This window comes from Pongo abelii, chromosome 15, assembly GCF_028885655.2.
Source record: "Pongo abelii isolate AG06213 chromosome 15, NHGRI_mPonAbe1-v2.0_pri, whole genome shotgun sequence".
Classification (NCBI taxonomy): Eukaryota; Metazoa; Chordata; class Mammalia; order Primates; family Hominidae; genus Pongo; species Pongo abelii.
In genome coordinates, this window is record NC_072000.2 from 109,266,639 (window position 1) to 109,293,178 (window position 26,540).

Here is a 26,540-nt window from a genome sequence, read left to right on the forward strand (position 1 = left end):
CTAGAGTAAAGGTTTGGGGCAGAGGGTGGGTGGGAGCGTGTGCTGGGGACAGTTGAGAAGAGCCTTCGCTCTTCCTGGGGAGCTGTTAGAAGAGCAAATTATGCTGATTCTTAGAGAAAAGTCAGTGGTGCCCAAGTGGTGGGTTGGAGCCAGGCCCAGAGGGATTTGCTGCCCTGGGGCCAAGGATATACCACTCCCGTGTCACGGGTAGAGGGGGCGCTCAGAGAGGTGGTCAGCATGGTAAAATTCCAGGGGGCAACTTAGAAGGGGATTGCAGAGGACTGGCCGGGGGCTTCCTGCACTGAGGATGGCCTTGACCGCCTGCTGCGAGCAGCGGGAGCAAGTAGCCATGGTCAGCCACGTGCTGACTCCTTCCAGGTTTCCACAACAGACTGCCACCCAAGCCCTCATTTCTGTTACTCCTGTCACTGCCCCCTCGAGCCTGTCGGCTCTTCTCTTCACATCCTCTGGCCGCATCCCTGCCCCACAGGACCACACTACTCCAGCCAGCCTGCCTCGCTCCCCTATAGGGTCACTACATAGTGCCCTCCAGGCTCCCTGCTTCTGCCCTGCACCTGGCAGTCTGTCCTTATACAGCAGCCAGATCTGTCACTCCCCTGTCCCAACACTCCAGTGGCTAAACGTGTCCTTAAAAGTAAAAGTCTGTGGCCCCACGGCCTCTGGCTTCACCCCTCCTCCCCCATCCCAAGGCTTGCTCTGCCCCAGCCAGGCCTTCCTGCTGTTCTGAGAATGCTCAGCATGTTTCCCCTGCACCCCCCTCGCTCCCTCTGCCTGGGGAGCTCTTCCTCTGGACGTCCATAGGGCTCCCCCGGATTCAGCTCAGAGAAGCCTCCCAGTGCCCTAATGTGTAGGACAACCCCTCCATCACTCTCCCTCTCACCTTAGCTAACTTTACCACTGGCCATAATGCATATTTAAGTAAATATGCAAAGGTACTTACTCTAACTCTACTAACTGGTATCGCTTCTGTGAGGGGTGGGACTTTGCCTAGAGCAGTACCTGGCATATATGTTTGCAGTAAATATTGTCGGTCTTCCAGCTGTGGTGGAGCAACAAAAACTGGCCCATAGATGACTATATATAGAGAGAGACATCGGACAGCAGCCAGTGCAGGATAGTAACGCCTGAGAGAGGGAACAAATGCCAGGAGCCCAGGGCAGCTGGAACACTGGAACACTGGAGTAGAAATTGCCTCAGTGTTCCCCTAAGGCTCCTGCTGAGGACTGATGGCTCCTGTGTGTGAGGAAACTGCCTGAGGCTGGGGAAAGAGCCATTGGAAGAAAGCGGGAAGCAAGTCACATTCCCAGCACTAAGTGTGGAGAAACATCATTCATGGAGAACAGGGTAGAGGACTCAAAAGGATATTGATGCCATATTCAGGCTAGATTAGCCCTAGAGTAGAGACTGCTCTGTGCCTTCCTAACAAATTTAAGTCAAGCCTCAAAAAGACCAAATGGTTGCAAGTACTTGAATAGCATCCAGAACAAAACTCAAGGGGGAAAACATTTTGTTTTTTTTAGAACAAACGAGGCCGGGTGTCAGTGGCTCACGCCTGTAATCCAAGCACTGTGGGAGGCCGAGGCGGATGGATCACTTGAGGCTAGGAGTTTGAGAACAGCCTGGCCAACATGGTGAAACCCCATCTCTAAAAATACAAAAATAAGCCAGGCATGGTGGCGTGTGCCTGTAATCCCAGCTACTTGGGAGGCCGAGGCAGGAGAATCACTTGAACCCAGGAGGTGGAGGTAAGTAAGCCAAGATCTCACCACTGCATGCTAGCCTGGGCGAGAGAGTGAGACTCTGTCTCAAAAAAAGAAAAAAAAACAATCAAACATGCAAAGAAGCAGGAACTACACCACACAATGAGAAGAAAAGTTAGTCTGTAGAAACAGACCCAGAAATGACACAAGGTGATAGAATAATTCTGTCTACTAAGTAGACAAAGACATTGGAATGGCCATTATTAAGAAGGATAGAGGAAAACGAGCATGTTACGAAAAGGAATGAAAGACATAAAAATGGCCCAATTTCCAGAGACAAAAATACAGTGTCTGAGATGGAAAATACACTGATGAGATTAAAACCAAAATAGACATTGCAGAACAAAAACTTAGTGGACTTGAAGTCATCGCAGTATAAACTATCCAAAAGGGAACAGAAAAAAAATGAGGAAAAAGGCAGAGTCCCTCTGAGTTGTGGGACAACTTCAAGCAGCCTACCGTGCCTTTAACTGGAGACCCATGGACAAGGGGCATAGCAGGGTGGAGACAACTTTTGGAAAAAATAATGGTAGGCTGGGCGTGGTGGCTCATGCCTGTAATCTCAGCACTTTGGGAGGCTGATGCTGGCGGATCACCTGAGGTCAGGAGTTCGAGACCAGCCTGGCCAGCATGGTGAAACCCCGTCTCTACTAAAAATACAAAAATTAGCCGGGCGTGGTGGCGGGTGCCTATAATCCCAGCTACTTGGGAGGCTGAGGCAGGAGAATCGCTTGAACCCGGGAGGCGGAGGTTGTAGCAAGCTGAGATTGTGCCATTGCACTCCAGCCTGGGCAACAAGAGCGAAACTCCATCTCTAAATAAATAAATAAATAAAATAATGACTGTAAAATTTCCTAATTTGGTGGAAACATTAAGCCACAGATCCAGGAAGCTCAACAAACCCCAAAAGAAACATGGAGAAAATTACATGAAGCACATCATCATGAAATTCCTTCAAACCAGTGACAAATAAAAATCTTAAAAGCAGCCAGAGAAAAAAGACACTTTGTGTTTACAGGAACAAAGAATGGCAGCAAGACTTCTCACTAGAAACTGCAAGCAGACAGTGAACACCTGTGGGTTGGGCAAAGAACTTGAATAAACTTACTTTTTTTTTTTTTGAGACGGAGTTTCGCTCTTGTTGCCCAGGCTGGAGTGTGGTGGCACGATCTCACCTCACTGCAACCTCTGCCTCCCTGGTTCAAGCAATTCTCCTGCCTCGGCGTCCCAAATAGCTGGGATTTCAGGCATGCGCCTCCATACCTGGCTAATTTTGTATTTTTAGTGGAGACGGGGTTTCTCTATGTTGGTTAGACTGGTCTCAAACTCCCAACCTCAGGTGATCTGCCTGCCTCAGCCTCCCAAAGTGCTGGGATTACAGGCATGAGCCACCAAGCCCAGCTTGAATAAACATTTATCCAAATTTAGTTTTGAAAGAAAAGAGTGTCAACCTGGAATTCTGTACCCAGTGAAAATATCTTTCAAAAATGAAGGTGAAATAAAGACTTTTCAGACATACAAAGCTGAAAGATTTACAAAAATTGTCAAAAGAAGCTTTTCTGGCAGAAGGAAAATGACACCAGATGGAAACTGCGTGTACACAAAGATATGACGAGCACCTGAAATGGTCACTGTTTGGGAGGACACAAAAGGCAGGGTTTTTTCTGATTTTTAAAAGTACCTATTGTCCCAGCTACTCAGGAGATTAAGCTGGGAGAATCACTTGATAGGGGTTCAAGGCCAGCCTGAGCAACATGGCAAGACCCTGTCTTTATTTTATTTTATTTTATTTTATTTTATTTTATTTTTTTTTTTTTGACAGTGTCTTGCTTTGTCACCCAGGTTGGAGTGCAGTGGCCTGATCTTGGCTCACTGCAAGCTCCGCCTCCCGGGTTCATGCCATTCTCCTGCCTCAGCCTCCTGAGTAGCTGGGACTACAGGCGCCCGCCACCACGCTCGGCTAATTTTTTGTATTTTTAGTAGAGATGAGGTTTCGCCGTGTTAGCCAGGATGGTCTTGATCTCCTGCCCTCGTGATCTGCCCGCCTCGGCCTCCCAAAGTGCTGAGATTACAGGCGTGAGCCACCGCGCCCGGCCGGCCCTGTCTTTAAATGTGTATATATATAATCTCTTTTTTTTAAATTATTATTATACTTTAAGTTTTAGGGTACATGTGCACAATGTGCAGGTTAGTTACATATGTATACATGTGCCATGCTGGTGTGCTGCACCCATTAACTCGTCATTTAGCATTAGGTATATCTCCTAATGCTATCCCTCCCCCCTCCCCCCTCCCCCCACCCCACAACAGTCCCCAGAGCGTGATGTTCCCCTTCCTGTGTCCATGTGTTCTCATTGTTCAATTCTCACCTATGAGTGAGAATATGCGGTGTTTGGTTTTTTGTTCTTGCGATAGTTTACTGAGAATGATGATTTCCAATTTCATCCATGTCCCTACAAAGGACATGAACTCATCATTTTTTATGGCTGCATAGTATTCCATGGTGTATATGTGCCACATTTTCTTAATCCAGTCTATCATTGTTGGACATATGGGTTGGTTCCAAGTCTTTGCTATTGTGAATAGTGCCGCAATAAACATACGTGTGCATGTGTCTTTATAGCAGCATGATTTATAGTCCTTTGGGTATATACCCAGTAATGGGATGGCTGGGTCAAATGGTATTTCTAGTTCTAGATCCTTGAGGAATCGCCACACTGACTTCCACAATGGTTGAACTAGTTTACAGTCCCACCAACAGTGTAAAAGTGTTCCTATTTCTCCACATCCTCTCCAGCACCTGTTGTTTCCTGACTTTTTAATGATTGCCATTCTAACTGATGTGAGATGGTATCTCATTGTGGTTTTGATTTGCATTTCTCTGATAGTCAGTGATGATGAGCATTTTTTCATGTATCTTTTGGCTGCATAAATGTCTTCTTTTGAGAAGTGTCTGTTCATATCCTTTGCCCACTTTTTGATGGGGTTGTTTGCTTTTTTCTTGTAAATTTGTTGGAGTTCATTGTAGATTCTGGATATTAGCCCTTTGTCAGATGAGTAGGTTGCGAAAATTTTCTCCTTACAAGGGACGTGAAGGACCTCTTCAAGGAGAACTACAAACCACTGCTCAATGAAATAAAAGAGGATACAAACAAATGGAAGAACATTCCATGCTCCTGGGTAGGAAGAATCAATATCGTGAAAATGGCCATACTGCCCAAGGTAATTTATAGATTCAATGCCATCCCCATCAAGCTACCAATGACTTTCTTCACAGAATTGGAAAAAACTACTCTAAAGTTCATATGGAACCAAAAAAGAGCCTGCATCGCCAAGTCAATCCTAAGCCAAAAGAACAAAGCTGGAGGCATCATGCTACCTGACTTCAAACTATACTACAAGGCTACAGTAACCAAAACAGCATGGTACTGGTACCAAAACAGAGATACAGAGCCCTCAGAAATAATGCCGCATATCTACAACTATCTGATCTTTGACAAACCTGAGAAAAACAAGCAATGGGGAAAGGATTCCCTATTTAATAAATGGTGCTGGGAAAACTGGCTAGCCATATGTAGAAAGCTGAAACTGGATCCCTTCCTTACAATACAAAAATTAATTCAAGATGGATTAAAGACTTAAACGTTAGACCTAAAACCATAAAAACCCTAGAAGAAAACCTAGGCATTACCATTCAGGACATAGGCATGGGCAAGGACTTCATGTCTAAAACACCAAAAGCAATGGCAACAAAAGCCAAAATTGACAAATGGGATCTAATTAAACTAAAGAGCTTCTGCACAGCAAAAGAAACTACCATCAGAGTGAACAGGCAACCTACAAAATATAATCTCTTTAAAAGACAATTGCCTAGGCCAGCTGCAGTGGCTCACACCTGTAATCCCAACACTTTGGGAGGCTGAGGCAGGCGAATCACCTGAGGTCAGGAGTTCAAGGTGTGGCCAATATGGCAAAAACCCCATCTCTACTAAAAATACAAAAATTAGCCAGGCGTGGTGGCACACACCTGTAATCCCAGCTGCTGAGGAAGCTGAGGCAGGAGAATCACTGGAACCCAGGAGGCGGAGGTTGCAGTGAACTGAGATCGCGCCATTGCACTCCAGCCTGGGCAACAGAGCAAGACTATCTTAATTTTTAAAAAGGCCAGGCGTGGTGGCTCATGCCTGTAATTCCAGCACTTTGGGAGGCTGATGCTGGCAGATCACCTGAGGTCAGGAGTTCAAGACCAGCCTGACCAACATGGTAAAACCCTGTCTCTACTAAAAATACAAAAAAAAAAATTAGCTGGGCATGGTGGTGGGCGCCTGTAATCCCAGCTACTCAGGAGGCTGAGGCAGGAGAATCGCTTGAACCTCGGAGGCAGAGGTTGCAGTGAGCCTAGATCACGCCATTGCACTCCAGCCTGGGTGACAGAGCGAGACTCTGTCTCAAAGAAAAAAAAAAAAGAAAAAAAATTGTCTATACAGATGCTCCTCAGCTTACAATGGGTTACATCCAGATAAATCCATCACGAGTTGAAAATATTGTTAAGGGCCAGGCGCGGTGGCTCATGCCTGTAATCCCAGCACTTTGGGAGGCCGAGGCAGGCGGATCACGAGGTCAGGAGACCGAGACCATCCTGGCTAATACAATGAAACCCCATCTTTACTAAAAATAGAAAAAATTAGCCAGGCATGTTGGCAGGCTCCTGTAGTCCCAGATACTCGGGAGGCTGAGGCAGGAGAATGGCGTGAACCCAGGAGGCAGAGCTTGCAGTGAGCCGAGATCGTGCCACTGCACTCCAGCCTGGGTGACTGAGCGAGACTCCGTCTCAAAAAAAAAAAAAAGAGAAAATATTGTTAAGGATCATACTGAATGTGTATAGCTTTTGCACATTGTAAAGCTGAAAAATTATAAGTTGAACCATTGCAAGTCAGGGACCATCTGTACATAAAGAACTCCTAACACTCAACAATTAAAAAAAAAAATCCAAAAATGGGCAAAGGACTTGATAAACATTTGTCCAAAGAATATATAAAAACAGCACGCACATGAAAAGATGCTCAACATCACTGATTATCAGGGAAATGCAAATCAAAGCCACAATGAGATACCACCTCACACCCATCAAGACAGCTACTATTTGAAAACAAAACAAGTGTCGGGGAGGATATGGAGAAATTGGAACATTTGTGCACTGCTGGTGGGAATGTGAAATGGTGCAGCCAGTGCAGAAAACAGTAGGCAGTTCCTCAAAACATTAAACATAAGCCTGGCACAGTGGCTAATGCCTGTAATCCTAGTGGTTTGGAAGGCTGAGACAGGAGGATCACTTGAGCCCAGGAGTTTGAGACCAGCCTGGGCAACATAGTAAGACTCTGTCTCAAAAAAATAAAATAAAAGGAAAGGAAAATAAAAACTAAACACAGAATTACTGTTTGATCCAGCAGTTCCACTTCTGGGTACAGACACAAAATAATTGACAGCAGGGACGTGAACAGGTATTTGTACACAAGTTTGTAGCAGCATTATCCCCAGTAGCCAAAAGATGGAAACAACCCAAATGTTCATCACGGGACAAATGGATAAACAAAATGTGGTCTATACATGCAATAAAATAGTATTCAGCCTTAAAAAGAAATAAAATTCTGACATGCTACAACACAAATGAAACTTTTTTTTTTTTTTCGAGACAGAGTCTTGCTCTGTCACCAGGCTGGAGTGCAGTGGCGCGATCTCGGCTCACTGCAACCTCTGCCTCCTGGGTTCAAGTGATTCTCCTGCCTCAGCCTCCCGAGTAGCTGGGATTACAGGCATGCGCCACTACACCCAGCTAATTTTTTTTTGTATTTTTAGTAGAGACAGGGTTTTACCATGTTGGTCAGGCTGGTCTCGAACTCCTGACCTCTTGGTCCACCTGCCTCGGCCTCCCAAAGTACTGGGATCACAGGCATGAGCCACCACGCCCGGCCACAAATGAACCTTAAAGATACTATGGCTGAGTGAAATAAGCCAGACACAAAAAGACGAACACTGCATGATCTCACATATATGAAATCCCCAGAGGGCTGGGGAGCTACATTCATTCATTTATTCAAAATATATTTATTCTAAATGCAACACAGTATCCTGGATTGTATGTGTATACTGGAATAGAAAAAGAACATCAGTGGGAAAACTGGTAAAATCCAAAAAATAAGCCAATGAAGGAGATAAAATGAGACAATCGACAATACTTATTTAATACAAAAAAAGACAGGAAAGGAAAGGAGGAACAAAGAACAAATGGAACGTATAGAAAAAGAGCAAGATAGTACATTTAAGCTCAACCATATCAATAGTTGCATTAAATGTAAATGGTCTAGACACCTTAATTAACGGGCAATGATTGTTAGACTTTTTTAAAATAACAACAACAACAAAAAAGCCTACATGCTGTCAGCCCCTTCTGTAGCTCTTTCCCAGACTTGCTAGAAGCAAAAGGATGAAATAATTATCTGTTGTGTGATAAAGTCAGCCTTTGAACAGACATTCACTGGAAGTGACATCTTCTGGGAAGGCAGGCCTAGCCCTTATCCTGACATGCCCCAGTAGCACTCTCAGCTCCTGGGACCTCGTCTACAACACTGAGGCCCCCAGACCCAGAGACCTGCAGAGCCTTCAGTTACCCACACCGGCTGAAACGTGAGAGGTCTAAGTGCTAAAGTCACTTTTATTATCTTCCTCCCTTCCAGGTCAGCCTTGTGCTGGAAAGAGCACGACGTGGGTATGTGAGAAACAAACTCACCCATCTACACCCGAAGAACGGACTCAGAGACCGGAGAACAGTGAAAGTGAGACTTTTAATGATGGTCTTGCAAGATTGGGTGTCTGATGAGCTGGCACACCCAGCACAGTTTCAACAAGCAATTCATCCCCTAGTGCGCAGGTCCCTCCCCTGGTTCCACATAGGCTGAGTACTATGGGGTCACAACCTTCCTGGACGTCACCTATTGGTTGTTGGGTAGGGGCTTTAAGTGTTTTCTTTAGGGTTGTCTTGTTGCATTCTGTTGCAGCCCACAATGCACTGCAATCCTAGTTAGCGCAGGGGCTCTTCAAGTATTTGACTTACGACCTAAGTAGCTGGGCAGGCTGATAAGAACAGACGAAGCGAGCTATTTTGGAGGCTAGTAAGCTTTCATTTTAGACTAAACTTTGGTTCAGGTGAGGGAAACTAAGGGACGGGGGATGGCGGCGACAAACAGGCATTGGCTATCCAAGCAGGGGCCTAGTGTATCCTGTTGCTTCTGTAGTTTGCTGACCTAAGCTGATTTTAGGCACTTTGTCTTGGAAATGGACACTTTATGCATTGTTTCCTTCGGGGTACCTCCGACACAGGAAGGAGAGCTTCCTCTTGGTTGGCGTATTCCTGTTATAACCTCTCCAGACAGCCCTTGCTGTTCAGCAGGCCCTGGTGGGGCTGCAGGATCCTGGTCCTCTCCACCTGCTCTGGCCTTGCTGGCCAGGACTGGACTGCCCCTTGCAAGGGCATCTGCACCTCCTGGAGTTTCCCTCTGAGATGTGCATCTCCTTGCACATCTCACCCCTCACTGACACCTTCCACCCCACCCCTGGGATGCTGCCTCCTGCTGTAGATGGTTCTGTCTGGGGCAGCTAGGAGGGTCGGGAAATTCTCAGAGGGTCTCCATTTCTGCGTTCATTTTGTTAGGTCCTCAGCCACTTGTAACGGGGACATAACACAGGGTCATGTCTGTATTAATGCCAATGACATTGAAGCCTCTCTCTCTCTGGACTATAGAACTATCCCTAAGAGGCCAGGTGTGGTGGCTCACACCTTGTAATCCCAACGTTTTGGGAGGCCAAGGCAGGGGAATCACTCGAGGCCCGGAGTTCAAGACCGGCCTGAACAACATAGCGAGACCCTGTCTCTACCACAAAAAAGGTAAGAAATGGCCCTAAGGCAGTCCTACATTGTCAGAGGGGGCCCTGCTGGGAGAAGCAGCTCATACTCCTTAGCCGGGCTGTCTGGGAGATGCTGCCTCTGCCTAACCATTTCCATACCTTGGTTACTTTCAGTAATGCTTTGCTCAAAGTTTGAGGATATTGGAAGGGCATTGCTGTATTTTTTTGTTTCTAAGAGTCACATTATTGATAGATCTGAAATCCAGATGCCTCTTACCCTCGGAACATCACTGTGTCATGTTTCGTGTATTTCCTGAAAAGCGGTGTCAGTTTTGCAGCCTGTTAGAACTGAAGCAATAAGGGATCACTCAGAGGAGAGCTTCGGGCTGCTCCAGATGTGGCTGTTCTTGGCTCCCACAGACCCAGAACATCCTCGCCAGCCTGTGCTCCCTATGGGGCACCCCCTCCAGTGGAAGTGAGGGCAGCCATGCACCCCTGGGAATGCCTTAGAGAGGGGCCAATTGCCATCGCCAGGGGCCTGACTCTGCAACCGTCCACACCTACGGGGAGTCCATTTGAGAGATGAGGAAGCTGAGGCTCCAGGCCCCTGGCTCCCACCCCCTCTGCTGGTCACCCAACCGCCCGGAACCTGGTGGCCAACCCGCTATGTCAGTTGCTTGGCAGTGGACTCCTCTCCTGGCTCAGGGAGCGGTTCCAGCAGGCGTCCACCAGGTGGCAGCACCAGCACATTCTGCAGGCTATTCGGGCTCAGAGCTCGATGTGGTGCTCTGGGGGTAACCTGGGCCCCAGACTATCCCCTCCCAACCCCGGCAGCCCCTCCTCCCGCTCTGTCCAGCTTCCAACACGCCACTCAGGCCCCCCAGCCTTTCTTCCACCGTGGCCCAGGTCATGACCTTGGCCCCAACTCTGGGCCCTGCCCTGTCTGTCCTTCCTGGTGGTCTGTCATTCACTTCCTACCCAGGGGAACAGCAGCTGGGGCTGGGGGCAGATGGCCACGTGGTCCAGTGGTCTCCCTCATGGCGGCGGCGAAGCTGGGTGGGGTCAAGGGAAGAAGAGGTGGCTCCCAACGGGGGCAGGGCCAGCCAGGGCCTCCCATCTCCTCTCAGGCCCCGCCTGGAGATGGGGGAGGAACACCTTCCATGGGAGGCTGCCCCTGGGCACAGGCCTGCAGACTCCCACCTCAGCCCACCACACAGCCTGTCCCCAAACCTGCTGGGGTGGCGGTGCCCACCAGGAGGAGCTGGGGAGGACCAGCTGCTCTGAGGATGCTGGTTGCCTCCCAGGATGCCCCACTGCCCTCCCTGGCCACCCACTCCTGCACCCAGCAAAGTGAGCCAAAAACTTGAAAAGCAACTTTTATTGAAGAATTTGGAGGGAAATTTTCATATTATAATAGTAAAAATACTAAAGTTGAATGTTGTAAAAAAATGCCGTGGTGCAGCAGCAGCGGCAGCGTCTGGCCAGGAGGGCGTGGAGGGGCCCAGGGATGGCCACCCCCACAGGGAGTCAGGAAGGGCCCGGGGCGACAGCGGAAAGGTTAAGCGGCAAAAAGGTCAAGTGCTACCGTGGAGAGATCATCTGAGGGGAAGGCTCCCGGTGGGACAGTCACCAAGAACTGTGACACAGAAGGGGAAGGGGGAGGGCTTTCCTGTCACAAAGATTAAAAACCCCCAAAATGCATTTGACCAACATGATACACAATAACAAATTTAAACCTTGCTCCTCTGTCCCACTGGGTAAACCCTGGCCCATCCCCCATCCCTGGTCCCATCCCAGGGGCCCAGCCTCCAATGACGTCCTCAGAGACACGGCCTTAGTGCTGGGGGCTGCCGTGTGCCTGCCACCCCCAGGAGAGGGTGCCGGCCAGCATGCCATAGTGAGGTTGCATCTGGTGCCACCAGGCTGAACTGAGGCCCAGGGCCCCAGAGAGATGACAGATAGCTGGTGACAGACAGCCCAGGGCGGCTGGCTGACAGAGTGAGGGGACACGTGGGCAGGACCTGCCCGGCCCCCCAACGCCACATTGCGCATAGCTGCAGAAGTCCTTAACATTTCCCTATGTGAATCGGATTGTTCTGAGGGCTGAGGCCACGTCCGGAGAACAAACTGGATGAAATAAATTAAAACCCGCAGGACAATTTTCTTCCCTACCCCGCTGCGGGGGAGGGTGCTGCCCACAGCACAAAAACGTCTTTCCACCTGGGCTCAGGAGGACGGCGTGGCTTCTCTCAAATGCACCCGAGAAATAAAAACCATTAAATACAGATCATGGCACGAGGTCGCCTCTCCATCCCTCCAAGCTACCGTCCAGCGCAGTCCACCGCCGCCTCAGGCCGTGCCGCTGGCCGAGTAGGAGAACTGGGGGAAGTGGGGCCTGCGCTCGCTGTCCACACACTCCATGCTGTCATCTGTGGGTGTAGACAGCTCAGACCCGGGCGCCCCACCTCTCTGCCACCTCCACCCACCCACAGCTCCAGTAGGGAGCCAACCTCTTAAAGCGCGGCCAGCACGCTGCCATACTGCCAGGAAACTGAGGCAGGGCCCCACAGATTAACACAGGGACCTGGGCCCTCAGAGCACTGCCTCCCACCCTGATAACTGGCACTCTCCAAAAGGAACCTTTTTAAAGATTTAGATTTTAAAACATCTGAAGCCAAAAAAGCTGAACACTGCAGGCCTCTCTGAGTGTGGAGAGAAAAGGGAGTGGGCAGGGGCAGGCACAGTGGCCTCTCACCTTGGTCAGGTGGTGTGATGGTGATCATCTGGGCCGTGAACTCCTCGTCAAAATACCTGGTGTCGGTCTCCGATGTGACCTGGGGCTTGAAGGGCGGGCTGAGCTGCAGAGGTGGGCAGACGGGACAGTCATGAGCTTCGCTCCCCACTCCCAACACACCCTCAAGTGTGCTCAAGACCCTCAAAGCACCTGGATCTCCAAGGGGTCTCCAGGCAGGACTGATGTCAGAGAGCAGCAAGCCACCAGCCCCCCACAGAGGCAGCTCTGGGAGGGGAGGGACATGAGGGGTGCAGGAGCATGGAGATAACCCTCATCAGCTGAGACGCAAAGCTGCCCTCACAGCAGCCCCAGCAGGCGACAGGAGGTAGTGCAGCCCAGCTCTGAGACCCTCCCTGCTACCAGGAGGTGATGACTTTATTTTTCCTTTTTCTTTCTTGTTTTATTTTTCTTATTGGTCTTCTTGTAAATTGGGAAAGAGGGAGACTGTGGAACAAGGTGCACAGGATGAGCCCACCCTGCCTCCACAGCTCAGGGACTACAGGACCACAGCCTGCTGGCATCTGGCTGCAGACAGGACTCTCACTGACCCAGGATCAAGGGTGACTATAAGGTGATGTGCCCACCTGAGGAGCTGCCAGAGAGCCCCTCAGGTCCCACAGTCAAGGACCCTCTCAAGCACTGCCCCACCCCAGAGTCTGGCCTGGGCACCAGCACTGTCCATTGTCAATTAGCAAGGTCTCTGGTCATGGCTGGGCAGAGGTTGAGTGCTGCCCAGGCCCCCCATACCCTTGGAGGGCAGGGCAGGGCTGGAGGGTGGCAGGCCTCAAGGCAGGAACTGGGACCAGGGCCAGGGCACCCTGTGTTAATGGGAGGACAGGTGCCGAGCTGGGTCCCAGGGCTGCCTAGCCCAACCAGCTGCACATGGCCTAGGACAGGCATTCAGGGAGGGGCACGCTGGGAATGGGACAGAAGCACACCTGGTGACAGGGCACCCAGCACCTCAGAGTGCAGGCTTCCGAACCCAGCTGGCAGACCCCATCAGCCGGGGTGATGGCCAGGGCTCCTAGCGTCCCTGAAAGATGAGCACCCAGGATGGCGACTCATGCAGAAAGAGCTGCCTCCCTCCAGGACGGACTCCCCCATGTGCCAGAAAAGTAGGTGCTGTCCCCTGTCCCTGCACAGCCAGACAGTAGGGCTGGGCTCTCCTTGTGGCAGAAGGGACTGAGGTCAAACAGGAGGAACTCATAGAGACCAAGGGGCAGCACCCCTGGTCCACCACCAGCCAGCCTTCACTGCACAGCGTCAGGGAAGGGACCCCCAAGGTTGGCACTCAGAGTGTGACACACCTCTGAGGGGAGGAGAAAATAAGGAGGACCAGGCCAGTTTCCTGGTGGAGCCCAGCAGTGCCAGCCTCTGAGCACCAGGCGCTGAGGTTGGTGCAGCAAGGCCCTCCTTGTACCAGGACTGCAGCAGGCTCCTGAGGTGAGGGCGAGTGTGTGGGAAATCCAGCGAGTGTGCCACATGCATGCGTGAGTGTGGCTATGTGGGGTGCACGCGTGTGCGTGGATATGCGGGGAGCAGCCGCACCTTCTTCTCGTACACATGCTGCCACACGATGCCGGCAAAGAAGCGATGCTGCATGATCTCCTTGGCGTCCTCGGAACCCCCGCCAAGCCTGCAGGCAGGAAAGGCTACAGTGTCGGTACCGCCACCTGCCCAGGCCCTGGGCTCAGGCCGCTTCCTCCTGTGATGTAGGGCCCGCCAGACAGGACGTTCTGGGGCCAGGGAGGGGAGCCGGTGGTGCAGCGTCCCTGAGCAGCTGTGGGTAGCAAAGCACTACAGAGCTCACGGCAGGGCAGGGGCTTCCTGAGTGGGTGTGTGGGGGCTGCAGGGTTGGGGACAGAGGCCCAACTGACCCCGGCCTGCCCGCCACTCTGCCTGGGCCTGAGGCTTTGGGGATCAGCCCTGGCCAAGGACATCAAGCTCTGGCTATCAGTGTAGTCTGGGAGGTGCCAGGACCGCCTGGCGCAGGGGCAGGTGCAGCCTGGGGATGAGGGGATGGAGGTGGAGCCTGCAGCCGGGATGGGCGGCCCTCACCTCTGCTTGGGGTCCTTCTTGAGCAGCCCCGAGAGCAAGGACTTGGCCTCGGGACCAAGCGTGCGCGGGAAGCGGATCTCCTCCATGAGGATGAGCTCAAAAAGCTTCTCATGGTCCTGGTTGTAGAAGGGCAGGCGGCCGCACATCATCTCGTACATGACCACGCCCAGCCCCCACCAGTCCACCGCACGGCCGTAGTCATTGTCCTCCAGCACCTGCACGGGTGGCAGATGGGCAGGACTCGGCATCAAGGAGTGTCCGGGACACTGCCGAGGGAGGTGTGATGTGCTTGGGGCACAGAGAGGACACAGCATTGCGTGTGCTCAGGACGCGGGGACACAGCAACGCGTATGCACGCAGGTGGGGCGCACACCTCAGGGGCCAGGTACTCGGGTGTGCCGCAGAAGGTCTTCATGGTAGCACCATCCTTGATCCCCTCCTTGCACAGCCCGAAGTCTGTGATCTTAATGTGCCCGTCCTTGTCCAGCATGAGGTTCTCCAGCTAGGGGAAAGGTGGCCTCAGGTCAGTGCCACCAGGCCCCCGGGGCCCTGCCCCGCCGCCTGCCCACCAGTGCACCTTGAGGTCCCGGTACACCACGTTCTTCTCCGAGTGCAGGTAGTCCAGGGCTGACACGATCTCAGCGCCATAGAAGCGGGCCCGGTCCTCAGAGAACACACGCTCCCGGGACAGGTGGAAGAACAGCTGCGGGAGGCGCGACCTGAGGCACAGCCGTGGCTGGGGCCTCCGCCCCCACGGCCTGCAGGGCTGGGGCTTCTCAGACAGGGTCTCAGGGCATTGGCACAGGGAAGGGACCAGCCCCCAGAGGGCACGGGGGCCTGGAAAGTCTCAGAAGCCCTAACTCAGCAGGAACAAGTCACCCCACAGCAGGCAGCTGCCTGGGCAGGCATCACACCACCCACCCAGCAGGGAGCACCGTCTGGCGCCATGGAGAGTAGCCGAGGCTCCGGGAAGGACCAGCCCCACCATGGGCGGCCCACAGGCCACAAAGTCCATCCCCCGCAGCCCCAGCCCCTACCTCGCCCCCGTTGGCGTACTCCATGACGAAGCAGAGGCGGTCGTGGGTCTGGAAAGAGTACTTCAGGGCCTGGAAGGAAGCGAAGCTGCAACTGCGGCCCCACAGGCAGGACGGCAGCCCTGCACCACGCTGCCCGACACCACGCTGCTTGATACCACGTCGCCTGATACCACACCGCCCGTAGCCCCACACCACACTGCCCGACACCACGCTGCCCCACACCACACACCCCCACATCACACTGCCCGACACCACACTGCCCCCACGCCATGCTGCCCCACGCCACGCTGCCCCACGACACGCTGCCCCACGACACATTGCCTCACACCCACTGCCCCACACCACACTGCCTCATGCCACGCCACCATCAGGCTGGGCCCCAGCAGCCCCTGAGGCGCCAAGGAGTGTTTGAAAGGTGAGCAAGGCGGCCTGGGCTCAGGTCCTCCAGGGCGAGTTGGGACCTCAGCAGGGGACAGTGCTCCCAGCACCAGGGCCCTGGCAAGGGGAGGACACACCCTCCCAGGCGAGACCCACCTTCCGGCCTTCCACCACAGGCGACTGTGCTTTTAAAGCAAAGGCCCCATCTGCAGGAGAATCGTCCCCAAACACAGTGACCTGGAACTAACCAAGTGGCTGGAGCCTGGCCCCCTTCACAGTAAATACCTCCTGGGCTGAGTCCCCAGAACAGGCTCCGCAGGACAGAGCCCGGGCCTCAACAGAAGCCTGGCAGGCAGGGCTGCAGGGCATGAGGAGCTGGGGCCTCCTGGAGCCTCGGCAGAGTGCAAGGAAGACCAGGGCCACCTGCTCCACCCACCTGCCTGCACACGGGAGCGGCGAGCACAGCCCCCAGCCCACACTGGGCACCTCCACAGCCTGACCCTCCAGGGCAGGCCCGTCTCACCAGCGGTGGAGTCCACAGTGTGTAAAGCCCTCACGTGCCCAAGAAGACAGGACATCGTCCCCTAGAGACAGTCCCAGGAGTCGCTATCTGGCCCCAGCCCTTCAGCCCCTCAGCCCCATCTGGGCTCCCACTCACCGTGAGGAAGGGGTGCCTGGAGTTCTGCAGGACACGGTTCTCCGTGAGTGTGTGGGCCACCTCGTCCTGTAAGGCAGGGCTGGGTGAGCTGCCGCCCCGCACCCTCGTCTGCACCCTGCCCCACCGCCCCGGCCTCACCTTGGCCACGATGACTTCCTTCTTGAGGATCTTCATGGCGTAGTAGCGCCCTGTAGCCTTCTCCTTCACCAGGATCACCTTCCCAAAAGTGCCCTTGCCCAGCAGCTTCAGGTACTCAAACTCATTCATGGTCTGTGGGCAGGCACCAGGGTCAGCACGTGGCGCTGCCCACAGTGCCCAGCTCGTCGGCATGCGTGGGGTGGCATGAGGGGCCCCAGAGTCTTGGAGGCAGAGCCAGGACAGGCGCCCGCTTCACACCTGGTGGCCTGCTGGGCTCAGCGGGGAGTCCGGGCTTACAGGGAACACACAGCTGCGGCCCCAGCTCAGAGCACGGGGTTCAGGGAAGGGTGGGGTAACGTTGCCCAAGCCTGGCAGGGCTCAGCAGCCCCAGTTTTCCTCTGACATAGGGAAGAGGACCCACCTGGGAGGCAGCTGCACCCTACACAGAAAACCGGCCTAGGTGGAGATGCCGTGGAGTGCTGAGTGTCTCCTGGGCCGAGCTGGGACCCCCACGACCCACCCAGCCCTTCACAGCCCAAGGCAGCCCCAGGAACAGGCAGAAGTGGGGACAGGCCTCACCACGCGGTGCTTGGGCTTGGCCAGGGACACCTCCATCTCTTCAGCCCCTGAGTTGTCACTGGGTGAGCCCGACCGGAAGTCCATCTCCTCCTCCTCCTGCTTCTTGAGGCCGTCGGCCACCGTCTGGATGGCGGTTGTCCACTCCTCCCTGCAGGAGGTCAGGTGAGGCTGCAGCCCTGCACCAGATCAGGAGCTCCACCCCATGGCTTTCGCCCACCCGCCAGCCTCACAAGCATGGCCCCGCAGCTGTCGGGGTCCCCAGAGACAGCCCTGAGGAGGCCACCACTTGACCTGGGCTGGCCACACACACTCAGGGTCAGGAAGCCCTCCTGGACGTGGGGGACACCCAGGCTTAGCCCCGCAGCAGGGCTCTGTCCCCACAACTGGACTCCAACCCCCAGCAGGACTCAGGCCCACAGCAGGACTCAGCCCCCCAGCAGGACCCCACCCCCCAAGCATGACTGGCCCTCTCCATCAGGTTTTTCTTTTTTTGAGATGGAGTCTTGCTCTATCGCCCAGGCTGGAGTGCAGTGGTAAAATCTCGGCTCCTGCAGCCTCCGCCTCTCGGGTTCAAGCGATTCTTGTGCCTCAGCCTCCCAAGTAGCTGGGATTACAGGTGTGCACCACCACGCCCAGCTAAGTTTTATATTTTTAGTAGAGACGGGGGTTTCACCATGTTGGCCAGGCTAGTCTCAAACTCCTGGTCTCAAGTGATCCGTGCACCTCGGCCTCCCAAAGTGCCGAGATTATAGATGTGAGCCACTGCACCCGGTCGCTAGCCAGTTTTTAACTCCAGCCTCAGTTTCCCCACCCAAACCCCACAGGCAGGACTGGGCCAGTTTCCAAACTGGGCTCTGAGGAGGGCCTGGGAGCACTGGGGAGTGAGGACGGCTACAGGCAGAGGTGCCAGCACCCCGCCATCCCCGTGTCCCTCCTAAGCGCTGGGGCTGCCCAAGCGCCTGGCCTGGCCGCCACAGCCCACGTACCGCTCCTCAGGAGTCTCCACGTGGAAGGTGCGTTCAATGACAGTGGTCCACTGCAGGCAGCGGATGATGAAGGTGTTGGGCCGGGGCCGCTCCGTCTTCATCAGCTGGCACTCTGCGGGCAGGCAGAGCCTCTGTCTGCGTGCATTCCCCTGCCCCTCCCAGGGCCCCCCCCGCACCAGCCAGCTCCCCTTGCATACCACCCCCCAGGTCCTGGGAAGCCCCATCTCTTCCTCTCTCCAAGCCTGTTTCTCGCCTCACAGAGTGGGGCTAGGACCCCCGTTCCAGCTCAGACACTCTACTCCAGGTTGAGGCAGCCCCACAGGGTATCTGGCCCAGAGTCAGGTCAAACCCCCACCATCATCCACTCCTACAGTCCTTCCTTCAGTCTCTGAGCCCCACTGTGCGCCAGGCCTCAGAGGATGAGGGATATGGAGATCCCACAGAGGGGCTGGCATGAGGGGGGCACCCCAGAAAGCAGCTTGTCCCACCTAGTGTAGAAATGTCCTATTTTCCCAACCTCACCCTGAGTACCTGGGAAATACGGCCACCTGGAGCACACCTACACCTGGGGCACACCCACACCTGGAGCACACGCACACCTGGGGCACACCCACACCTGAGGCACATGCACACCTGGGGCACACCCACACCTGAGGCACATGCACACCTGGGGCACAGCCACACCTGGAGCACACCCACACCTGGGGCACACCCACACCTGAGGCACATGCACACCTGGGGCACAGCCACACCTGGAGCACACCCACACCTGGGGCACACCCACACCTGGGGCACACCCACACCTGAGGCACAGCCACACTGGAATACACAGACACCTAGAACACAGCCACATCTGGGGCACACACACACGTGGGGCACACCCACACCTGAGGCACACGAACACCTGGGGCACGGCCACACCTGGGGCACACCCACACCTGAGGCACATGCACACCTGAGGCACACGCACACCTGGGGCACACGCACCCCTGGGGCACACCCACACCTGAGGCACATGCACACCTGGGGCACAGCCACACCTGGGGCACACCCACACCTGGGGCACAGCCACACCTGAGGCACAGCCACACTGGAGTACACAAACACCTAGAACACACCCACACCTGGGGCACACGCACACCTGGGGCACAGCCACACCTGAGGCACACGCACACCTGGGGCACGGCCACACCTGAGGCACACGCACACCTGGGGCACGGCCACACCTGAGGCACACGCACACCTGGGGCACAGCCACACCTGAGGCACAGCCACACCTGAGGCACATGCACATCTGGGGAACACATACCTGGGGCACAGCCACACCTACAGCACGTACACCCTGAGGGCTGTGGGAACGTGCAGGGCCCTGAGAGGTGTGAGTGAGTGGAGTGTGTAGCCGCTGGGGCTCCATGGCAGGCTCTGGCCCAGCCTGTGCAAGGCAGGAGGAGGCTGAGAGGCCAGTGGGGGGCCTCTCACATTCCAGCATCGGGGCCCTGGCAACCACAAGGGGGCCTGGCCAGGCAGCAAGGGAGCTGTCTTCCAGGCCTGGGGGCCAGGAGGGGGCTCGGGACCAGCCTGGTGGGGAGGGTGGCCTGTGTCAACACAGGCCAGAGAAGTGGAAACCGGTGTGAAGCCCCGGCACACCCACCTCCCACTGGCTCCTGGATGGTCCGATGTGCTCCAATATGCAATCCCCAGGGCCAGGGTCTCGAGCCCACTGCCCCGGAACCCTTCCCCGGAGAAAAGCCCCTGGACAGAGGCCCAGCACGGCCCCTGGCCCCTGCCCAGCTCTGCTCTTTGGCCAGGCGCTCCAGGCCACCCACCTATGGCCTAATCTGAAGGCCCCAGCCTTGCCGGCTGCTCAGGCAACACCTCCAGCTGGTACACACCCGTGTGCCTCTCCAGAGAGCTCCCCACCTCGTTCCTTCCCGATGCCTCGGCCTGGCGAGCACACCCACAGCACCCGCCCCCAGCAAGGCCCTGTCCCAGGTGCCGCCAGGCACGCAGCTGGTACCCAGCCTCTCCCTGATCCCTGAAGCCCCAGCCCCAACCGAGGAGACACTGGGGAGGGCGTGGGACAAGTCACAGTGAGTCTCCTGCGTGGTTACGAGGCTGTCAGGGGTGTCTGCCTTCTTGGTCTCCCCTCACCCCTGGGGTGCCCTACTGTATCAGGCTGCCCTGCTGCTGCTGGCCTGAGGCTAGAAGAGCCAGGCAAGGAGACCTCGGCTTACAGGAACCAGGTCCTGGTAAACCCCACCCCAACCCCAGCCCCTCAGCCTGGGGCTTTGCAGGGCAAGGCCTCTGCCCCTCCCAACTAGAAGCTTCAGGGCAGGGTTTGCTGGCCACAGGCCACCTAGCAGCCAGGGTGCCAGACTGACCCCACCTCCCCTTATACCTGCAGGCACCAAGGCTGGGAGTCCTTCCCTGTCCAGCCTGGGGACGGATTCCCTGCGTTTAACCTCCTCCCAGACCCTGGACCAGAACCTGGGGGTCCAGCGAAGTCAAGGGAGTCGGACCACAGGCCTCAAAGAAAGGAGGGCGGAGCTACTTGGAGGGGAGGGGCCGATGCAGCACATGGGGATGGAACCTAGGGCCAGCCCTTGGTGGGCACCTCGCTCTGCACCACAGACCTGCCTGAGACAGATCCCGGAGGCCTGCAGTTACCCAGCCCTGCCACATACAGATGGCCCACAACTGGGCCCTAATTAGCTACTCGGCCACACCTGCATGCCCAACCCGTGTCTCTGGCTGCCACAGGCAGAGCTGGGCTCCAGGACAGGGACACAGAAAATGGGGACCATGCTGGGAGGCCCACGTGTCCCCAGCCTCCCACCTAGCAGGGCGCCTGGGTCTCCGTGCCAGGGTTCCCGTCTGACATGGGTAGGGTTGCACCTGCCCCCGCTACAGGTAGGGAATAAAGCTACAGCAGGGCGGAGCAAGGAGTGTCACATGTCTCTCATCTCTGTGGGATGCTCCAGCCAAGGGCCCCCGCTGGCCTTTCTGCACCTGCCCCTCCATGGGCAAGGAGGCAGCCTCACAGAGGGGAAGCACAGGCTCCGCCACGGGGTCTGGGGGCTGAGAGCCTGTGCAGGGAGAGGCATGAGCTCTTCCTCGAGTGATGGAGGCTTCAGAGCTGGAGACCCCCATGGACTCTTGCCCCCTCACCCAAGGGGTTTCCCAGGGAGAGGCCTTGATGGGCTCTATCTACCCGCCTTGGAGGAGGGGCCCCCGGGTCAGCTGTCCACCCTGAGACTGGGCTCTGCTGCCACTTGTCCGGACCCTCCAGCTTCCAGAGCATGGGCACCAGGGAACTGCTCCAGGGTCAGCCAGCCTTGGGACTCGGCCCAGAGATCCCCGCCTAGCCAGCCTCAGGACTCGGCTCGGAGACCCCTGCCCAGCCAGCCTCGGCCTCGGGACTCGGCCCAGAGACCCCCGCCTAGCCAGCCTCAGCCTCGGGACTCGGCCCAGAGACCCCCGCCTAGCCAGCCTCAGCCTTAGGACTCAGCCTGGAGACTCCCACCCAGCCAGCCTCAGCTTTGGGACTCAGCCCGGAGACCCCTGCCCAGCCAGCCTCGGGACTCGGCCCAGAGACCCCCACCCAGCCAGTGCTTGTTGCTTGCCAGCCCAGGACATGGAGGCTCCAGGGGACCCCGATCGTGGGGCCCGGTGGGCAAAGAGGGCTCCAGCCAACCCCCAAATCTGAATCCCGAGAGGCCGAGGGGACACTTACGCGCCACAGAGAAGTTGTTGAGGGGGGCCTCACGTTGGTCCACGTCCTGCGGCCGCTCCTTGTAGCCAATGAAGGTGCCATCATTCTTGAGGAGGAAGTAGCGTGGCCGCCAGGTCTTGATGTACTCCCCTACAGATGTGCAGGTGGTGAGAGCCACACACACTCTACCCGTCAGACCCTCACCAGGCAGCCAGGCAGCAACTGGGTGTGCCAGGACAGATGTGCCTGGAACGCCTGAGTCCCCGGGGGCAGGCGTGGTGCGGGAGCTGTTTCTTAGGGCCAGTGACAGAAACGGCCCTGGGTCAATGGGAAGGCAGACTCGCCCCACCACAGCGCCCCTCTCAGAAGAGCCACCCCGAGCTGTGTCTGAAAACGGGCTGGGCCAGCTGGACGCAGGGGATGGAGTACCATGGACAGGAGGCCAGGAAGAGGTCTGGGCCAGTCTGCACAGCCTTCCTGGAGGAGGCAGCCCCAAACCAGCCAGTCCCCAGCAGGCACCAGCAGCAGCTCGGGCTCCAGCTATGGCCACAGGGGCTGCGGGGCTGAGAGCGTTCCCCAATCAACCAGGGTCGGCCAGGTGGCGACAGCAGGTGACAGTGGCATGTGTGGGCTGCCCAGCATGGCCGGCCCCCACCCCCGCCGCCACCCGCCAAGAGGACGGAGCATGGCGTCCGCAGTTAGAGGTCAGCACCACTCAGACTGAGGGCCGGGCTAGCGGGACAGGACTGCCCACTGCCGTGGGACCGCACTCTCTGTCTAGGGGCCTGGAGCACCGTCCTGGGGACTGCCGACGAAATCAGACACGGAGGTGGCCCAGCCAGCTGGGCAGGGGCCCCAGGGCACAGGGGGTGTCAAGTCCCCAGGCTAAGACCCACACTCAGGCCCTGCCGCCGTCGGCCCTGCCGCGTCCCACCCGTGGGTCATTCAGGTACACGGGAACATTTTCCCTCAAGTTTTGCAGCATCAGCCGTACGCAGCGTTCACACTTCAGAATCAGAGCAGCTGTCCTTGGTGATAGCCCAGCAAGTACCATTTTTCATACTGACACTCGGAAAAAAATGTTGCACTTACATTTTGCCAAGCAAGGAGTTTGAACAACAGGGAACTTACTAATTAGGCAACTGCTTCATATGAGGGGCCGCTGGGCAGGGGTTGGGGAGGGGGCCGCTGGGCAGGGGTTGGGGAGGGGGCCGCTGGGCAGGGGTTGGGGAGGGGGCCGCTGGGCAGGGGTTGGGGAGGGGGCCAGGGTAGGGGGTTGGGGTCCCTGAGCCCTGGGGCCCGGGTTTTCCTGCCACACTGAGCCCCAGACAGGGACATCTGGAGGGATGTGGGGGACAAGCAATTGTCCCATCACCAGACCACCCACCACCCAGTCCTGCTGGGTCTTTGTGGTGAGCCCAGACGCGTCCAGCCCTCCCTGGTGCACAGGGAAGTCCCAGAAGGGCAGCAGCCCCAGGGGAGCTCAGAGGACATGGGCCATGGGTACCCCAGCAGGCATTCTACTTTCCAGGGAGCCACGGGCGAGTTCTTTAAGAGGTGAGCCACCAACGCTGGACAAATGGCCACCCCTTGGCCAGGTGACCTCTCCCTCCTACCCCAGTCCCAGCTGCCTAATGCCCTTCCCACCAGCACCACGAGGCGAGGTCTCCACAAGACCAGCCCTCTCTCTGCCCAAGCCAGGGCTGCTGGGGGGATGCTGGTGGAGGGCGGGGACACCCCACCCAGCAGGGCGTGAGTGTGGGGAGAGGCTGTTGTCAGGTCTGGGGTGGACCAGGAAGGGGACAGCCACAGCCCACTCATAGCTGCCTGACACCTCTGGAGGATGGCCAACACCCAGTTGCAGGGAGGACGATCCAGGGCCCAGAATCTGCCCCTGTGCCCAAGAGCACTCATCAGGGGACCCCACCCATTCCACAAGCCCTCCATGCCCCTGCCAGTGGGCTGCCGGGCAGGCGTGGTCCTGCCACCCTTGGGCGCTGGCTCCTGTCCCTGACCTGGGATCTCACACGCACACCCCCGAGTGTGCACACACACGCACATATGTGCCACGCAGCTCCACCCCGCCTCCCAGGTCCCCTCCCTCAGCCACAGGGCCCCTGCAGGTGCAGCAGGAGGGCAGGGGCTCTCAGTGAGAGCAGAGCAGGCTCAGGGGGCTGCATACAGCCCACCCCACCCGTCCCCCATCCTGGGCCACCCTGCCGCTCACGCCCACCCGCCTGCGTGCCAGTCTGGAGCTGTCGGCCCCTGATGGAGTGCCTCCCATCCTGCCAGCTGCCACTCCCCGGGATGCTAACTGAGCGGGAAGACTGATGAGCGCCCAGGCCCGGCACCCCTGAAACCCATCTTGATCCACCAACTGCTGCCAGCCCCCACCGTATCCAGCATGGCCCCGTGCTGCCCCCGAGCACGCAGCTCCCGTGCCCAACCCCAGCCTCGCCCCTGACCCTGCTGCCACAAGCCCAGCCCCAGGTTCTGGGAGCTGCATCTGGGGGGTTCTGGGAGCTGGATCTGGGGGTGCGGGAGGGGCAGGCCCAGGAGCAGCGCTTACCAGGCGTGGGGGGTGGGAGAGGACAGGTGCCTAGCCCCAAGCACTCCTGGAGAGTCCTGGGATGGGCAGAGGCCCAAATGGGCCCTGGGTTTTCAGTGCCTTCCCCTTGCCTCGCCCCACAGACCCAGGGAACAGATGGGGATCAGGGCCTGGCCCAGGAGACAGGTGTGAGTGAAGGGGCCTCACGTGGTCTCTGTCTTCGGCAGCCCAGCCCAGCACACAGACCCCCCCAGGGGAGGAGCAGAATCCCCAGGGACCCGGGGTAAGGGGTCCGGAGACACACAGTTCTTTCTTCATCTCTCGCCCAGAGGGTCAGCTAGAGGACCACTTCGGGGGTGCCAGCTGCAGCCAGGGCCGTGTCTCGAATCTTAACGAGTTCAGCCCAGACAGGATGCTGGGTGGGCGGCCAGCCCCGACAGCAGATGCCCCAGGGCCCCACTACTCCCTGATCCAGGACTAGGGTGACACAGGACAGGGCAGGTGGAGGAGACAGCCACCCGGGGCCCAGCATCACTGTCCTCATGGCCACGGGATGCCTGCAGGCCAGCACCTGCCTACTCCGGGTCCCTCAGGAGGGTGGGAGCACAGACACATCAGCCAGGGCCGCCCCCCCAGACCCCTCAGACAAAGAGACCAACCCACATGGAGTCTTCTCCTTCGCTATCCTGAGGGTCCCCAGGGGAACTGGAACCTGTCATCCAGGACTTTCTTGAGTTCCCCACCCTGTTGTGGGTCTCAGATGCCCCCCACTCAAGGCAGGAGTGGGTCCACTTGGAGAGTGGCCTCTCAATTCCTGACACCCCAGGAAAAGTGCCCTGCATTGCCGGGAGAACTGGAACCAGGCAGTAGGAACCTCGTCCTCCACACCGACCATGGGAAGCACCCACCAGAGAGGGGCCTTCCATCTCCCCACCATCGGCCAGCTGGTGTCCCCCCCACCCCACCCCACTCACCCCCCCCAACCCCACCCCACTCACTCCCCCAACCCCACCCCACCCCACCCCACCCACCTGCCTACACAGCTGAGGGCACCAAACACAGAGTGGGCACAGACCCCTAGGTTGCCATGCCAGGCCCTCACTCCAGACGGGTACAAGCAGGCAACAAATGGGGAGCCCAGGGCACGCCCCACCCCACACACAGCCAGAGTCATCTCCTGCCAGCAGCCACTCCCAAGGGCAGTGGAGACCGCCCGGTATTCAGGCCCAGGGGGCCTCTTCAGTCTCTAACTCTCACACCCCCATGCTTGGCTCGAGAACCCCCAAGTCCCCAACCGCTGCACATGCTTCAGACCTGGGACCTGCAGCAGGCAGGGTCCCAGTGCAGCCCCGGCCTGGGCCTCAGGGTCTAGCAGTAAAGAGGGCTCGGTGCCCCTTCAGAAATGTCAGCAAGTCCGGATGGGAGACCCCACACCACTGCCAGAAGACCTGAGTGGGGGACTGAGTGGAGGACAGCACTGGGGACTGGTCCCACCCTCCTGCCCCGTGGTGGGTTCCCTCAGCAGCAGGGAAGCAGCAGCTCCAGTCCCACCCTCCTGCTGGTCCCCTGGGCAGTGGGAGGCAGCAGCTCCGGTCCCACCCTTCAGGGTTCTCTCAAGGCCAGCCCTGGGCCGGGTGGGAGCCACCCTGACCCTTAACCCTGGGGCACCGCACCTATCCAAGACCAAGTCCTGCGAAGCCACGAGGGAAGGGGCTCCTGTGCCTGATGAAACCCATAACCCTCCCCACCAGCCAGCACATCCATGGCCCAGGGCTCCAGGCATGGGAGGTGGCTGCCCTCGGTGGGGGGTAGGCAGTTGGCCAGACTCCTGTGCCCTGCCTGGGGGGACAGCGGGGACCAGGCTCCCTCGACTCCTCCTGCACCTCCTGGGCCCCACACACCCCCAGCCCTGGTCCCTTTGACATCCCGATGTCCCGGGTGGCCCTCCAGCAGGAGTGATCTTCCATCC

General features: G+C 57.0%; 1 protein-coding gene and 2 long non-coding RNA genes across 8 annotated transcripts in view; 2 read left to right on the plus strand and 1 right to left on the minus strand.

Annotated features, from left to right (window-relative positions):
* Positions 1 to 11,547, plus strand: LOC129049863 (uncharacterized). Of its 2 annotated transcripts, XR_008513243.2 has the most exons (4): positions 6 to 1,766; positions 8,516 to 8,614; positions 9,580 to 9,723; positions 10,104 to 11,547. It is a non-coding gene; the product is annotated as an uncharacterized LOC129049863 (long non-coding RNA). The 2 variants fall into 2 exon arrangements; XR_008513241.2 differs by having other exon boundaries at positions 1 to 1,766; positions 9,580 to 11,240.
* The window catches only part of AKT1 (AKT serine/threonine kinase 1), a 26,820-nt gene continuing 11,326 nt past the window's right edge, over positions 11,047 to 26,540 (minus strand). For 3 of the 5 annotated variants that reach the window (XM_024231567.3, XM_024231566.3, XM_024231565.3), the window contains 12 exons: positions 22,045 to 22,173; positions 18,312 to 18,423; positions 17,326 to 17,473; positions 16,747 to 16,878; positions 16,609 to 16,674; positions 15,573 to 15,641; positions 15,113 to 15,238; positions 14,909 to 15,037; positions 14,536 to 14,750; positions 14,026 to 14,113; positions 12,439 to 12,541; positions 11,047 to 12,112 (listed from right to left, as the gene is read on the minus strand). In XM_024231567.3, coding sequence (XP_024087335.1) covers positions 12,033 to 12,112; positions 12,439 to 12,541; positions 14,026 to 14,113; positions 14,536 to 14,750; positions 14,909 to 15,037; positions 15,113 to 15,238; positions 15,573 to 15,641; positions 16,609 to 16,674; positions 16,747 to 16,878; positions 17,326 to 17,473; positions 18,312 to 18,423; positions 22,045 to 22,173 — 1,397 coding nt within the window. In that variant the 3' untranslated portion in view covers positions 11,047 to 12,032. Of the gene's footprint in view, positions 12,113 to 12,438; positions 12,542 to 14,025; positions 14,114 to 14,535; positions 14,751 to 14,908; positions 15,038 to 15,112; positions 15,239 to 15,572; positions 15,702 to 16,608; positions 16,675 to 16,746; positions 16,879 to 17,325; positions 17,474 to 18,311; positions 18,424 to 22,044; positions 22,174 to 26,540 lie in introns of all 5 variants that reach the window. The other 2 variants (XM_054530589.2, XM_054530588.2) reach the window with 1 other exon arrangement.
* Positions 12,538 to 17,415, plus strand: LOC134760103 (uncharacterized). The gene is made up of 2 exons (XR_010137034.1): positions 12,538 to 13,048; positions 17,154 to 17,415. It is a non-coding gene; the product is annotated as an uncharacterized LOC134760103 (long non-coding RNA).